Genomic DNA, 17,742 nt, shown 5'->3' with positions numbered 1-17,742 from the left:
TGATCTAAATTACGGGCAGTTTTTAATGAAACCGACAACAAGCAATCGTTTATTTATTTCATAAAACGTCATTACTGAATTATTCAATCAAAACTTGATTTAAATGATACAAAAGAAATAAGTTGTGATACGCGATTAAAAGGTATAAAATGTGCAAATTATTTTCGTCATTCATCGATCTTAATATTAACACATAGCATCGAGCCCGATGTCAAAAAGAAAAACGAAGCGATTATATCTGCTTGAACGTAAAAAAAACTTTTGTGTGAATGGTCATTGAAATAATGGTAAATCATTGAGAACACAAGTTGTGCATATATTTTTATACCGAAAGACTATTACATATATTTAGTAGGTTTTCCTAATAAATTTATCTGTAAAATTTGTATATATTCCTCAGTGAGAGCATCGTGGCAACGCCGGAACCCGAAGTACAATTTGTACTTCGTAATAAACTTGCTTACATGAAAAGAGAAAATTAATGAATAAGGTATTGTTCAAATACAATTAAAGCTGTAAAATTTTGTGCTATAATCAATACATTTAATTTTTTTTCTGAATACAGTTTTTGTAAGAAATACTCGGCCTATTCATAGGGCTTAAAAGCTAATTTTTACACAGGTCTTGGTTTATAAATATGTATGTATCTTACTGATATGTAAAGAAAGTAAAGTATATTTCTTACATATCAATAAGGTACATACATATTTACAAACCAAGACCCATGTAACTGTGAATCTTACCCACCCCCCCCCCCAAAAAAAAAATCAATTTATCATTAAAATGTGCATATTCGCTGCTTTGTCCTTGACGGAAATGAAATAAGAGCATCTGAAGTACAATATCCATAACATAGTATGACAGGTTTCACAATAAACGTCAATGAGTGAGATTGTTATTTTTCAAGTTTTTACAAAAGGGGAGTTGGGGGTTGGGGTGGAGACGTATATCTACTTCGTGCGGGATTTTGAACAAAGTGTTTCTTCCTGCTAAAAGCCTGTAGGCTGTCATTAGAAACTATAATATATTTTCTGTCGGCAGTGGTATAAATTCAATTTCCCGCGCTTGCGCGTGATTTCATCTAGAAACTCTTATTTTAAAGGAATAATATTTCGAGGAATTCAAATTGGATCACATTTTTTAACTAGCAAAATGGTAGAACACCGTTCATGTCCGCGGTTAGTGTGCTAGGCACGAGCCACCCGAGGAGCTCCGAGTGCCTTTACGGGCAGTACATGTACATGTATCTAAATACATCCACGTCTGTGACACATAACAGTAGATTTTCTGCTGAATTTTGCATATAAAGCATTCCTAATGAATATAAATTCACCCCATCACTGAGAATCAATATTTTATATATGATGTTTTGCCCTCACCCCCCGGAAAAAAAAAAAAATAAACACACATATTGTTTGGATTGCCTTGACATTACTGCTCAATATGTTGATTGATTTTGTGAACAATGTTGTTGAAAAATTTCCGACATTGTTCAGAAAACCTTCGCAACAATTGATCAAGAATGACACTTTTAAGTTGTTTACGACTATATGATAAATGAAATACATCATGCGCCAATTTTGCTGGGTCCGAATCACCTCGTATATCGTTGCCTCTAGTCCGACCTGCAAAAGAGCATCTTAGGTTGAAACGTCTTAAAAATATCAATATAACCAGGTTTTTGCAGACATCTTTGCATATTTGACCCGGTCGTACAGATCCATCCCAATTCCTTTAAAACGAACATGGAACTGCTCAGCATATATCTAGTGATAGGTTTTCTCACAGTTGGACATGATAAATTCGTCAACACGACGAAGAAGGAATCACCGAAAACTCATGCCCACCGAGTAAGAGAGATTGCAAAATAAAAGTTCAGAATAAATTTAAAATCGTCCATGCACTCATGACAGCGAGCAGCCAAATCAAGGAATGCGGCGAACAGTGCAGACCCTGGAAACACGACTGGCAAATCAATACCAAGGAATGCCGATGCAGAGTAATGCGGCTGAGAGCTAAAATTTCTCTCATTGAGTTAAGTTAAATTCAGGTGATTGAGTATGTTTAAATTCTATATGAACAATATAAGATATAGACACATTAAAAAAATACTTGTATCAAAACTCTTGTTGACATTAATTATTTAATTCCGTCAATAAAATCAGTTTTCTAAATTTAAAATCACACACGCACACGTAAACACACACCCAAACACACACACTAATCAATCTTCTCTCTCTCTCGTTGCTTATAAAATATATATTTAATGTATTGAAAATACATTGAACTAAAAAAACACTTTATTAAATTCAAATTCAGAAATAAAATATTACTTACTTCACATAATTTATCAGACACCAAGAAAATATGAATAGTAAAATGCGCTGCATGGCGAAGACCCACTTACTTCGGTTCGTAGAGCAGCTCTTATTAGCAGCCTCCTGAATTTTCTTTTTATCTATAGTACAATGAGGAAGTCAAAACTCTGTCGAACTGTTCTCAATCGTTTATACGTGACATCTTTGAATTTGCCTGTGTTAACGTTTTTCAGACGTACACACCCAAGTACAGTTGCATTGTTACCATTAAAGGCAAAGAAGCCACTTCCTCCCCCATTTAACCGACAGGAGTCTAAAGAGATGGTAAAAGTCGTAGATGCCAAATGATTAATAAATTATATGTTGGGCAAATAATTATGGAGGGTAATCGTGTTAAAAAAAAAAATCAACAAATTACATTTGTAGAAAACAAGATAAACAATTTTTGATCCAACAAATTGTGCATTTACACGTCTGAATTTTTGAACACGATTACCCTCCATAAATATAATTACCTATCATGGATATATTTGTCTTCAATTAAAGAAAACTTCAATGATTTAGCCGATCCATCTTTCCTCGAATAACTGTTAAGTTTCTTTGTGTCTTTTTTTGTGTCTATTGAGACTCCTCGTTCAGATGGAAGGCATCTTAAAAGGAACAACATGTGTTTGTGAAACACTGATGCCCTCGTATGGCATCTTATAGCAAAGGTTAAACTTTCTCAAATGCAAATAAAATACGTTTGTGTTGATACCCCCCAAAAAAAGGTATTGTCTCGAGGAATATACATGTACCTGTGAAATCCCTAGCAGCAACCATTGAATAGATATGGAAAAGGTTAAAGTTTTTCAAAAGTAAGTCAAAGATCAAGGTCAAGGTCATAATATTATGGTCAAAATTAATGGTGCCCAAGGAAAGGCCTTCTCACAAGAAATAAACATGTGAAATATGAAAGCCTTAGCACCAATCGTTTAAAAGTTATGGCCAACGTTAAAGTTTTTCAAAGTAGGTCAAAGCTCTATGTCAAGGTACAAATGTTAGTATCAGTATCAGTAATAGTATCCAAAGGAAGGTCTTGTTACATGGATTACATATGTGTATAGTATGAACGCCATAGCAGTTATGGCCATGGTTTTTCAAAAGAAGGTCAAACTCCTACATGTAGGTCAAGGTCAAAGGGTCAAAGTTGTTGGTCCAAAGAAAGGTCTTGTCACAAGGATTACACATGTGAAGTATGAAAGCCCTAGCATCAATTATTGAAAAGTTATGGCCAAGGTTAAAGTTAAAGTGAGATGATGAATCAAAATCATGTGTTTCTTTTAAGATATCTGTTTCATAAAGTGAAAGATTTATGAAAAATATGAGTATTGCGAAGATATGACAACTATAACTGCACTGCAAAGCAAGAAAAGGCTGCACAATGTAAGTGCCAGGAAAACAAAGGTTGTATCTACCGTTTCGTTGTTATCGTACATGTTAAGGTCACGCCACTTTTATTTTTAACGTAAACTTGTAAACAACATTCAATTGGAGCATGCAAAGGTGAGAAATATGTTCTAATATTTTATTTTATTTTTTAAAGATTGTATCAAAATTCTTGGTCTACCGACATTCATTTTTTGGTACTTGAGACCATGGTAACTTCTTCAATTTTTCTGCGCACGCGTAGTTTGACCTACTTTTCAAAAAAAAAAATAACTTTGATAATAACCTTTGAATGGGAGACGACAGTGCTTTCATATTTCACATGTATATTACCTGTGACAAGATTTTTCAGAATATTTTATGATTTGTGATCTCATGACCTTGAAGTTTATCGTACATGTCCATGTACTGTAATAATAACTTTTAAATGAGATAGATCTGTCATATTTCACATACATTGTATGCATTACATGTACCTGTGCCAGGACCTTTCCGAATATATTAAGATTTTTGACCTTATGACCTTGAAGTTTGACTCAAATATATAATTTTGATCGTAACTTTTGCACCAGAAGAGACGAGGCTTTCATATTTTCACATGTGCATAACCTATGACGAAACCTTTCCAAATGTAGTATGATATTTTTTACCTCATGACCTAGACGTCGAGGTTTGACTTTTAAAACTTTAATCTTGGCCATAACATTTGCACCAGAACATATTACTTCAAAAATGTAAAACATTTAGCATGATGGGCAAACAAGACAATTACAACACGCCATTGATCACTGCATCCCAACTAATAAGACTCCGAAAGCGGAGAACCACAATTCTTTGAATTTACTTGTATGGTATTAAAAAAATCGTAGAAACATCGTTGGTGTTATAATGCAACTTGAGCTTAATTAATTTTGATATCTTCTTGTTTACGAGCTGAATCCCGGTAGTAATAAGTAAGTTCAATATTTTTAACAGTGACATGTATGTTGTTAAGGAGGTTCGTTCCTCAGCTTTTGAGCAATTTTTTTGTCTAGACCTCTATTTCAAAAATTCTGCATAATATTTTAGTTCTTACAATAAATTTGGATTCTACAATAAGCCAAATAAACTATATTCAATTAAAATCCCACCATTGAATACCATACCAAAAGCATTAAGTGAGAAACAGTATTTTGTGGCGGAAGCCAGGTTTTTTTTTATTAAAAAGAAAATGATCAATTTTCTCATCAAAGTATTAACAGTACTGTTAACTTTGGATTCCTATTTTTCAATGCAGGTTGCACACAGAGTTATTTTGTGCAGTGAAATGTTTTATGCTGCTCCTAAAAATAACCCCAATTTAAGCTAAAAATTGACACTATTTTAGTAATATCTAAAAATTACATCTCAGGCCCCTGTTTTTTTCTTTTCTGAATATATAACATAATTTTAATCATTCTGCTGAAATGCAGTAAAATCTTAATACTTTAAAAAGGATTTTATAGCTTGTTGAATTTTTAATGCCAGAAAAATTACATTTTTTGAGTGCAGAAAGGTCAAATAATTGACTATGCGTAGTAATTTGAAACTCTTCGTTGTCATAAATTTTAATGAGTCTTTTCGAGATAAAATAAGACTGTATTAAGTCCCATGATTTATTTGGATAAAAAATATTGGAGGGAAACTTCGAAGAAACGATTTACTGTTAGACGTAGTTACATTGCAAAAAGTCATATTAAATGCTCCATGGCGCCAAAAGAAGCACACTGACCACCGTTTTTTTTTTTTTTTTTTTTTAATTAAGCTGTGTGTGTAGATTCTAAAAATATACTTAATACTTTAGATAGCAGGATCCTACAGAAGCCCGTTGAGGCCAGTTCAGAGAAAGAAATATTTTTTATTGCGTTCAAACGCAATAATTATTGCGTTTAAACGCAATTGCGTTTAATCGCAATAATCATTGCGTTTAAACGCAAAAGATTGCGTTTAATCGCAATGTATATTGTGTTTAAACGCAAAACACTTTGCGTTTAATCGCAAAAGATTGCGACTGAACACAATCTTTTGCGGTTAAACGCAATAATTTTGCGATTAAACGCAATACTTTTTGCGTTTAAACGCAATAGTATTTTTGCGATTGAACGCAAAACTTTTTGCGTTTAAACGCAATAATTTCTGCGTTTAAACGCAAGAATATTGCAATTAAATGATACTGTAGTTTCAAAAATAGACATCAATTTGGTAGTACACATCGATCAATGATACTGTAGTTTCAAAAATAGACATCAATTTGGTAGTACACATCGATCAATCTGTTTTCATTTGATTTTGATCTCATATGATTACATCACCTATGTTCTTGTGTTTACTGTATGCAACCATAGGAAAGGTTGTGAATTTACATATAAGTCTAAATACTTCATCATGTTGTACATAATTCCAACATTTCATTAGTCTTTTCCTGAACCTATTTATACATGGGTTAAAATTTGTGACCGCAACGTGAGGGATAGTTTTTTTAAACCACTTTTTCTTCTTAAGTCTTTTATTTAGAAGATCCATTCTATAGTTTGCAGAAATTGTTTCAAAGTAGAAAAAATAACAAAATAGAAATGTGATTTGTGATTGTAAGCAACTGACCAAATCTTCATTAAGAATATAGCGATAAAATAAGTTAAAGACATGTCTCATTCTTAGATTGCCTTTGTTTTTACAACCCGACATTTTTTCTCCTCTATAAATTCGCATCAGTGATTTATCCTTTCAGAGAGCGTTTGCTCGGAGGAATCTGATTCTATAAAGCTAGACAATACACAATTTCCTAATACATATAAGTGAAAAAAAGAAAGGAATAAAATATATCAGTATGCGTAGATCCATTGTATTCTGCAAGGTTCGATACAAATGATTACCTTTAAACACAAATATTATGCAGGTGAGTTAAGGCTAGGTATAGGCATTTCTATGCAAATAAACTAATTAAAATGCCTAAGGACTATATCTTTAATACAGAGAAAGTTAAAACTTATTGTCTAATATTTACATTTGCTATGTTTTTCTACTAAGCCAACTGTGCAATTGATTTGAAGTTCATTTTTGTGTATACTCACGCGTAGAAATATACACGGTGAAACTCGCGGTAAAGTGACGTCACAATGAGGCTACAGAGACGTTAATAAAAATGTAACGATATAGGGCAGCAAGAAATTCAAATATTGAGCATAATATTGTTGCTTTTGAACTTCTAAAATGTAAATATAAGGAATGTTTTTCAGTTTAGTGTGAATTATTGGTGTGTAAATCACACAGACTTGTCACGTAGGCATATTTCATGAAGCGCGCTAGCGCTTCATGAAAAATATGCCTACGTGCAAGTCCTTTTATTTACATTTGCAAATATTTTTCTTAGATGAACCTATAGAAGAGAAAATATGTTCAATTCTGTATGAACTTATTAGGGGGTCAGAGGTCATGGCGTGACCGAATCACACAGCGAGACGATATCTTGTCTACATATTTCTGTCACAGTGACACTGGTTTCGGAACTTCTGAACCGTCAAAGCGATGAAAAAGATAAAATTATTGAAACATATATTTTTTTTTCGTTCAACAAATGATCGTTAGATCTTTCTTCGGTGTGAAGAATGTTTCTAATTAGCCTAAAATCACGCTTACCTTTTTAACCCGAAATTCCTTTGAAGGTATGTAAACTGAAGACGATAGCACCGCTTTTGACTTTATATATAAAGAACTCGTACAATAATAGTAAGATAATTCCCAGTAGCGATCATTGTTTTTTCATTATGAACAGATATTTCCTGAACTGGACTGCTAAACATCAATGTAAGTATTCAAATGTTGGAGCGAGGCGAACTCTCAAGACCAAACAACTTCTAGGTCATTGCGCGTCACAACATAGCAATACGGCGGGCCGTTCGTGTAATAAATGCAGTTCTATTCAGAATATTCGTCTCAAATGTAAATAAAAGTAATAAACAACAATGTTAAAAAGTTCACCGGGAAATGAACTTGGTTGGTACGTGATCAAATCTTCTGAGAAGCCCTTCGGGCTTCACAGGATTTGATCACGTGACCAACCAAGTTCATTTCCCAGAGAACTTTTTAACATTGTTGTTTATTTCTTAAAAATACATACTTGATATCTACGACATGAGATAGCCAGTACACATTATGACGTCATTGTTCTTTACTACACAAGATTATAATGGACATAAACAAAAAACGCAAGGGCATGTTCTATTTTATTTAACTGAAATAAGGTATATTTAGAAGCAAAATATTCCAAAGATTGCTGGTATTGCTGCACAAATATCAACAGCTCAGTTGTATAATTTCTATTTGTAAAGTTTTAAGTTGAATCAGGGTAAAAATGTACAGTCTGGTATAAGTTTTCTCAAATTCCGATCAAATGAGAAAATGCCTAGGATTTGTGCAGCAGTTTTATTAATTTATAGAATATTCTTCTTAGCATTATACAATTTTAATGTAAAATTAAATAGGGTAATCCCTTGCGCAAAAGCCCTTTTGTTGATGTGTTTCATTACCTCCAGTAGGTAAGAACAATGACGTCATAATATGACGTCATAATGTGTACTGGCTATAACATACGGTGGGTATTAAGTATGCATAGGAAAAGAAATCAAAACTTTTTATGAATAATAGATATACCTCTTACGCGTTTTTATGAGCTCATTTGCATAGAAACGCCTATACCTAGCCTTAACTCACATGCGTATTGCGTTTAAACGCAAAGATTATTGCGTTTAATCACAAAATTATTGTGTTTAAACGCAACAATAATTGCGTTTAAACGCAATAAAAAATATTCCTTTCTCTGATATTGCCTCAACGGGCTTCCGTAGGATCCAATCTCCTTAAAGAATAAAATAATAAGCCATGTACAAGTTACAACAAGATCAAATATCTGTCTGAACTTGAGTTGCCTGTACTCTTTTTAGAGGGTTAAACAATAAAGATCTTTCATGTATCACAAACATTGATTTGAAAGTTTAAAACAAATACCATGTCCAATTTTAGCCCCTTTGCTTATTGGTGGTCTGTAACATTCATTGAAAGGTTGAATGCTGGGGTAGATTAGTACTACCGGAGTCTCATGGCCGTAGGAATCGGGGGGGGGCACGAGTGGGGACACGGCGGGGTACCCCCCAATAATTTTGCCGATATATAGAATACTATAGATAAAATAGCTACAATATGCTTGTGCCCCCTCAATAATAATGTCTGATGAACTTTTTTTCTTGGTTGTCAAGGAACTTTTGGTAGTTGATAGTGCCCTCAACTGAAAATGTATGGTTGTGCCTCCCCCCCCCCCCCAACTGAAATTGATTGCTTCCTAAGGGCCTGAGTCTCTATAACGAAGAATAAAAAAATGACACAGTTCAACAATTAAAAAGTAAACATGTTGTTTTTCTAATTTAATTTAAAATAGGGATGCCTATCTTTTGTGGGTACTAATTAGAGAAAGCACAAGTTACAGATAACACAGACTTTAAACTGTTTATGTCGAGTGAATACTGAAAAAAAAAACAAAGTTCAACAACTGAAAAACCATCATTTTTTAAATAGAATTTCACTATATAACAACACCTTGCATTGTATAACATCAATATGAAAAGTTTCAATGTAAACAACAGAAATTACAGATTACACACACTGTGTACTATTCATATAAAGAAGCATGCAACAGATTTAAGTTCAGCAATAGGAAAAAAGAAAGACATATTATTCATGAATCCAAAGGAGATGCACATATTCAATGTGTATAATCACTGAAAAAAATTCGATAATGTAGATTTAAACAAAAAAACTGTTGGAGATACAGATTACACAAAGAAGACACCCCCTTATCGTGACGGACAGACGGACGGATTGGGGCGCAGCTACAAGATCTGCGTTCGCCGTTGACGACGTGAGTAATAAAATCTATTTTTGGAAGTATGTTCTTTCGATTTGATATAATTTACAATAAAATGAATTTTGGTTTCAATTTCCTTTTTGTCATAAAATTGGCAAATTCCTTCCTGAGAATCTGTGAGGTCCAGTTTCGAACCACAACAGAACATCGCTATCACTGATCGGATAGATTGAGTCCATAATCACCTACAGCTCAAGATATAAGATGATAAGTTTGAGAATACCTGTTTGTCTTGAAACCATCGTGTTTCAATTTTATGACAGAAGAGACTTGCAGATAATTCATAGCTTCATGTTAAAAGACATTTTAGAAGATGTGCATCAAATAAATGGTCCATTTTGTTGTTGCAGTTGTTGATTTGATCCCGGTTCCAAAGAAAAACCTCGTTGGTCAGACTATGGAATTCAGAATCGAAAAACATTGAGATTTTCTTGTTATTTAGATATGTCAATTGTCAAGGTTATCTTTGAATACATAACTTGATATATAAGAACTCATTCAAATTTAAATCGTGTTCCGAAGAATTTTTGTTCACACACTAATGGAGATTCTTGCATATCTCTTAAATAATTGTGGTGTTTCTTCTCTTCAAAAGATTTACATTTCCAAATATCTATTACACGCACTAGTAAAACTTAAATCTTACTGTACCCCAGTAAACTTCCAAAGGATTTACGGATTGTATTACCAAATTTGAAGATGGGTGAACAAGGCGGGCGAAGTGCCTATAGTGCGACAAACATGAAGTGAAAAATAAAATCTCAATAATATCAAAATTTTCTTTGATATTTCATCTAACATTAAAGTACACTTTATGTAAAATCTCTACAATTTACAAAAATCTCACAAAGACTGAAATTATTTGCCTACGAAATACCATACACACACTAAAGGACAAAAAGGATCATTTTCTCACACTTTCACAAACTTTTTCGATATGAGTGGGTCTTCCCTCCATTTTTATGAAAGTTAATCCTAAAAGTTTGCATAAAAATATACATTTTTTGGTTTACAAACACATTGAGCAAAGACCCACTATACCTTAAAAGTACACTTTTATGAAAAAGCATTCGCATCTTTCCGAGAAATACTTGAAGTCCATTTAGTCAAGGGTCATATCACAAACATGATTTAAATGCCACTATTCATCATGAGCTGTGTAGCGTAGTGGTTAGCGTGTTAGTCTATGATACTCTGGATTTTTATGGTTAGGGGGTTCGAATCCTACGAATACCATTTTATTATTTTAATTATAGAATTTTTTTTTTTCCGAGATCTTTTTTTCTCAGAAAATTTTGTTGATCATAATTTCATAAATTTCAATAATGAGAACTTTACTTTAAATACTTAATTCACAAATTGAATATGAATTTTTTAATATCTGAAGCTATAGGCATTCTGCACGCCTTGTTCACCCATCTTTGGAACGTGTAACCACAGACTACCAATCAAAGTCGCACCCGCGGCTAGAGCGTTTGCTCTAGAGTCGCAGGGTAAGGAGTTGATCCTTATGTTGGTTCGAATACCACTGCAGGACGTGGAGACTGGTCCTGAGGATGAGACCGAGGTCCCGTGTCGCAGGAGGTGCTGGCACGAAAAAGATCCCTAACTGCTCAAAGGCCGTAAGTGGCGAGTAAAAATTCTCGAAGGGTCGAAACAAGTAAACAAAAAAGCTTCCAGTCGAAAGTATAGTAGATGGAAATAACGTGTTCTTTATGTGATTAAAACATCCGTAGGAAATTTATTTATATGAAAAATTGTACAAATATTAAAAGTCAAAAATTTAGATTATTATGTCTACCACTAAATGTTGATTTATTGGGAAAAACAATAAAAAACTACTTGTATTAAATACCTAAAATCCTATCACTTGACCTTGTATTTTGTATTTACTAGTATGTAAATATGTACATGCACCATTGTTCGGTTTGAGGGGTATAAAAAAAACCGAGGGCCCATCCTTGCTCTCTTGGCCATAACTTGAATACACCGTAATCCACACTGATATTTGCATATCAATTTGAAGAACTGGAACCTTTTTTAAAGGATTTTTCTAGACGTTTAAGGTTTATATCAAAAGATATTACTACATAAAACTTTAATCCCTATCGTGGTCCATTTCTATCAACACTGGCCACATACATAATTTCACTCAAAACTTCAATCTATACAGCTTGAAGATGCTATGCTAGTTTATTTATTTATTTATTTTTCTTTTTGGCTTCCTAATATTTACTTTTACATTCCCTTTCCGATTTTTGGGTCTTATTAGATTTGTGCCAATGTTTTGAACAAAGTTAAATCTACTTTACATGGGGGGAACCTAGCGTATTGATATGACTTATTGTGTACCTCTAGATATTTAGATATTTCCGTAAATATTCCTACGCTTTGACTCACTATTTTTACCCTATCCTAGCCTCCAAAGGCCATTATTGAAAATATTAAAAGCAGGAAAACGTTCCAGACCTAAATATATTAGAAGCGTTTCCCGTTATTGTACAACGGCAATATCCAATAATGGAGATACGAAAATATTTTACTAAAATATTATAAGCCACTCCTACCTTTTTATTGATAAAGAGTATTTCGTTATTAAGATATTTTAGAGTATCACATTGATATATATTTAAATATTAAATGATAAAATAGTTATTCTTGGAAATGATTTGTACCTTTATGTAACTGGGTGTGACATCATGATCACAGATTTCCTCCAAACTGTGTATAATATAAATATTTTCTTCAAGAGATAATTTCAGGGAAATTTTGGATAATATGGATGGATGTTTACATAACATCATAGCAAAGGGTTTCAAGATTTGAAAAAAAAAATACTATTTTTTGACAATTTTGAAATTTTACTACATTTATTTGCTTCAAAGTTAAACTATGGTCATTGCTGAAAAATGAAGACTTTATTTTCATGATTACCAAAGTCAATGGGAAATATTGCCCAATTTGTTGTGTTTTCATGGGTACAAAAGGTAAAAAAAAACACACTTGCTCGTTGTGGATTTTCAGTGAATTTGAAAATGCCATAATAACTTCGTTTTGAATCATAAAAAGAAAAAGTTTCAGATAACAAGCATTCTGAGAGTATTGCACTAGCAATACTAGTCCCCTACCGGCAAGTGTAATCTGGTTCCCGTTAAAAATTGAAAATGCCATAATTCCTTCAAAAATCAATGAAGCGGAACGAAATGCAAACTTGATCTGTATCTCATCAAGATACACTCACATACCAAAAATCAGCTCAATATCTGCAAGCGTTTAGGAAAAAAGTGCGGAAAACCAAGTGGGACAGACTGACAGACAGACAGAGGAACAGACAGCTAGACAGACGGACAGACAGACGGACGGACAGACTCAGAGGAAACCTATAGTCCCTTCCGGTTTCACCGGTAGGGGACTAGTAATTTTTGGTCTCATTTAGCGGCTGAACATTATTTAACAAATGAATCATGATTCTTTGAAAATTATTATTGTTTTATAGATATAAGGTAGATATTTGTTTGTAAAAAAAAATATTGTAAAAAAAAAAAAACTGAGGAAAAGGTAAGTAGTTTTACCATAAAAATGATGATAGAGTTCATTGTTGTAGGTATGAAAACATGTTTCCTTGGACACAAACCTTTATAGAAAAATTATTCATAATAGTAATTATTTAATAAATCGGTAAAATAACTGCCAATGCCACCCATTAAAAAAAAGTTTCAATCTAAATGCAAGAAGAAATTACAAGATCTAAAAATGTGGAAACTGTCTTTATTGTTACAACTTTTACACTCTAAGAAATCATGGAAACCAAGCCGTATTCAAAATTATATTTAAGCAAATATTCAATTTAATTATAAAATCTGATAATTGGACATAGTTTAAGTACATATTTTATTAAAAATAAAAGGTAAATTGATATGTAATTTCTTATAGCAAAAGTGGATGATTCTTATGAATGACTAAGATATGTCTATGGTAAGGCCGATAGAATTTAAAAAAAAATCTTTTTACTTTTATATTAAACAACTTAATATATATGTCTAAACATAGCAAATAAATAGAACATGATAATAATTGTGTCTGTTCGAATTTTATTAATTCATACTTTTCACTGCAATAATAATGGTATAAAGGCATGCTTCCATAGCAACCTGTAAGCAAATTATAATTTGTTAATTGATTCCTTAAATCTTTAGATGTTTAATGTCTAGTGGTCTGTTTAGTCAAATTATAGTATACAACTAAACTTTAGATTATTTTCCTAATTTCAAGTTCTTGTTCAACTTCAACCAAAATGTCAATATTCCTATCAAACAAACAGTAAGTTATTTTCATATGTACAGGAATTTAAAAAAAAATCTACTAAGAGACTAAACTAAGTATAGCATACTGTAATACTAAATATTCTATTAAATGTACAGTTTTACAATATTTATATTAAAGCTGGAACAATAAGTGAATATTTTATATATAATTAGGGGGTAATCATCTTTTATCTTATATAATACTGATGAATAATACTTGATTGTGAATCTTTATTTTTGATTATCAGCATTTTTATTATCTTGTAAGTATTATTATTACTTATTGTCTTTGTCTTGACCCATTATACAAGCAGAGGATGTGCACAGGTTTTGCCTGTTACCTAATCCTTATTGAATTATTCAATAAAATATGTTTAAATCAATATTAAGCATAGTTACGACCTACACCTCGTCATAGTCTTATTGTTTGACGATTCCACCGCAAGGCACAAAGATAGACTCAGTTTGAAATTATACGAAGTAACTACGTATGATTTTGCTTTTTTGATTTCGTGAAAAATGTGTTAGAAATACATTTTTTTTTTCAAAAAGTTATTTTTCAAGATTTTTTAAGATGACGACTTATTTATGGCCATACACTTTTAATTAAATTATCTTAAGAAAATTTTAAGAAATAATGATGTTACTTTTTAATTAGATAATTGTATATCTTTATAATTACTAGTTTATTTTCAGAGAAAAAAGTGTTTTTTAGCACAATATTCCAAGCTCTCCAGCTGAGAAGATGAGGAACATCCGTGCAGCGTAAAAAAGAAACAGAAGTGTCTCACAACATTAAATGTCCCTCAACATCTCACTAGATATTGTATCAGGAGGATCATGGTCTCAAAGGTCTTTTGAAGAGGTTTCTTTTTTCAAATACACTTAAAAGTACGCAATTATGTGTTATGAGGAAGAGAAACATCGTGCTCATTCATGAATTACATCCTCTTACAAGTGAAGCGGAAAGCTGTATTTTTTATGATCATTATTGCGAGAGTTATCCCCCTTGTTAATTTTTAATTACTTATTATATAAGTTTTTTAAAATTAATATTACGTTAACTCTGAATTCGATTTAAAAGTTATCAATTATAATCCTTGTATGTTTTGTTAGTTGTTTTGATAAAGATTTGTTGATTCTAAGTTTATTTAGTATTTTTATTAGTTTGTAAATAAATAATCACTATGTATTAATTTATGGTACTTCGGATATATAGGTTTTTTACAGACATGATTACAGGAGAGGTTCAAGAGGTAAAACTCATCAAACCCGGTAAAATATAAGTATGTAAGTGTGAGGTCATCCCTGCTTGTATTGTACAGCATTGAGGAGTAAGTGTGCGGTCATCCCTACTTAGTACTTGCCAGAGTGTGTGGTCATCCCTCCTCTGAACTTGGCATCTCATAGCAGTAAGTGTGCGGAAATCCCTGCTTGTTGCTGCGCAAGATAAGGTGTGCGGACTTCCCTGCCTGTATCTTGTGGTAGAGCATCGATTTGCGGACATCCCTGCCAATGTCTCTAGTCTAGAACCGTTTCCTTAGTGTCAAGTGTGCGGTCATCCCTTCTTGTCACTGCGCATGGGCAGGTGTGCGGTCATCCCTGCTTGTCCCTTGTGGAAGTGCGCTGGTGTGTGGACTTCCCTGCCAGTGTCACTTGTACGCTACCAGTAAAAGCCATATATATACACAGTATCCTGTGATTAAGACTGCGCATTGTACATATTTGCAGCATCTCAGGACTATCCGTTTCTATCACGGGTACGAGCCCGCGGGGGTTCACAAGTAGTGACCTCCCTTGCACGTTACACAAGCTAATAAGCAATGTATGGACAGACTTCATTACACGCACATAAGAAAAGTAGCCAATAAAATATAAATTGATATCCATTGTTTTAATGATTTATAATTTTGTTGTTATTTTTATACAAATGATGATATATTGTTGAGAACTTTCTCTCTTAACATACATATGTTCATGTTAAAACAAGTTTTGATGAAATAAGAGTATTTATTTGATGTTTTTTGACAGCAAGATATAGATGTTAGAACTTTTTAAATTTACTTATAAAAATATACTCGTTAAAGTTCAACTGGAAAAAGAGGAATGTATATTTCATTCTTATATTTTATTTTGATTTATCGTCGTACACCCTAAATTTGTCCGTACCCTAAATCGTCCCCAAACTTCACGCAGCCCGCACGTTTCGAACTATGTATCGATGACGTCATTTTTAATTGTTATGACTGGTATACACAATGATACAAATGTATTAGCAATTATTTTTTAGAATATGCAGTTTAAACTAGTAGTAAAATTAAAGAAAATAAAAATCCTTAAACTATCTGTTTTTTCCTTTGGTCCATTTTTTATTAAAAGTGTACACGGCAGTTACGTTCCCAAAAATCACTTTCAGACCAAATGTACCTTCATTTTATTATTTTATACCTGTCAATGTGTTGAATTACGTGCATGGGCTTTTAATTTAAGGAGGGATTCTTGTCTGGTTTCTGACTAGATGAAATATTCAAAGTATATTTGCTTATATGTTTTATAAAATGCGCGAATAGTTTCATGTCTCGCCTAACTGAGTTGAGTACATTTTTATAAACCTCAACTGAGGAAACCCTCAGAGGGTTTGGTGACGGTGGTTTGAGGAATTTCCTCACTTGAGTGAACCTCAAGAATTTGAGGCTGAGTATTGAGGTTGAAGTAGAGGAATTTTGGTGACGGCGGGGCCTGATCCAGGGGAACCAGAGTTATGCTAACTCACTAAATGATATACTTTAACATTTTGTTATACTTAGTTCAAAAGTAGTATATAAGTTACTGATTGACTGATGACAGGAAATGTGTACAATTTTTGTTTGCCAGCAAAGGCAAACTGCATCCAAGTTAGTGCCTGCATCCACAATATGACTGTTTAATCATGTTTATAGACTGTTATCAAAAGCAGCTCATACCACAAAACCCTTTAAAAGTATTAATGTGTTCTTTGGGTAAGATGTGTAATGTACCCTGGTATAAAGCATGAAGAAATTCATGTAGTGGAAAATTCATAGATGTATAAAAATACATATATGTACATGAAAATGAGGTAAAAGAAAACTTCTCACACGGGTAAGGTACTGTTTTTCCTTTAATAGATATGTTTAGGGAATATTAGTATTTTCCTATGGTAAATTTCTTGTCTATTCATACAAAGCAAAGGAGTAAGTAATTGCTGTCTCATTCAGGTATTGAATATTCCTCACACTTCCACCTATATGAGTAACTGCTGAGGAATTTAATATCAGAATTACTGACCACATACATTAAAACCTCATTATTTCAAACTTCATGGGACCAAGAAAAACTTCCATTAATCCTAGTATTCGATTTACTGAGGTGAAAATACATGGAAGAAAATCTTGTTGGGACTTCTAACTGACCTCGAGATATCTATGCTATTCAAGATACAAATTTATCAGTGTTCCAAATATTGAAGTTCAACTATATTTACAAAGTAACAAAAAAAAGTAACATAAAAGAGAGCAGAAAGATAAAGTTGTCCATAAACTTTTCATCAGTCCATATTTGTGTGTCATTTTTGTATTATATCTCCTTTCTTTCCTATAAGAGACTTATTTTTAAATAACTCCCCAATGTAGTGATGAACACAATGCCGAGACTTGGTGTGAGGAGAACATTAATAAGGCTATAGAAGCCGACAGCGAGAATCCGGAGGCTTATCAACTAAAGGCCAGCTTCTACCTAT

The 17,742-nt window shown here is 32.8% G+C and overlaps 2 protein-coding genes across 3 annotated transcripts in view; both read right to left on the bottom strand.

The window, feature by feature from the left end:
* The window catches only part of LOC133200188 (von Willebrand factor D and EGF domain-containing protein-like), a 32,497-nt gene extending 30,079 nt beyond the window's left edge, over positions 1 to 2,418 (bottom strand). For both annotated transcript variants that reach the window (XM_061335987.1, XM_061335988.1), the window contains exon 1: positions 2,338 to 2,418. In XM_061335987.1, the coding sequence (XP_061191971.1) occupies positions 2,338 to 2,390 (53 nt within the window). In that variant the 5' untranslated portion in view covers positions 2,391 to 2,418. The remainder of the gene's footprint in view (positions 1 to 2,337) is intronic.
* Positions 1 to 17,742, bottom strand: part of LOC133200186 (receptor-type tyrosine-protein phosphatase kappa-like) — an 86,398-nt gene that overhangs the window by 48,022 nt on the left and 20,634 nt on the right. The gene's annotated exons all lie outside the window — the stretch shown is intronic.

The sequence above is a fragment of the Saccostrea echinata genome, unplaced genomic scaffold (assembly GCF_033153115.1).
Source record: "Saccostrea echinata isolate AGI-Se365-2 ecotype Australia unplaced genomic scaffold, CSIRO_AGI_Sech_v1 ptg000037l, whole genome shotgun sequence".
Lineage (NCBI taxonomy): Eukaryota > Metazoa > Mollusca > Bivalvia > Ostreida > Ostreidae > Saccostrea > Saccostrea echinata.
Note: the sequence above shows the minus strand (reverse complement) of the source record. Positions and strands in the feature narration are given on the sequence as shown.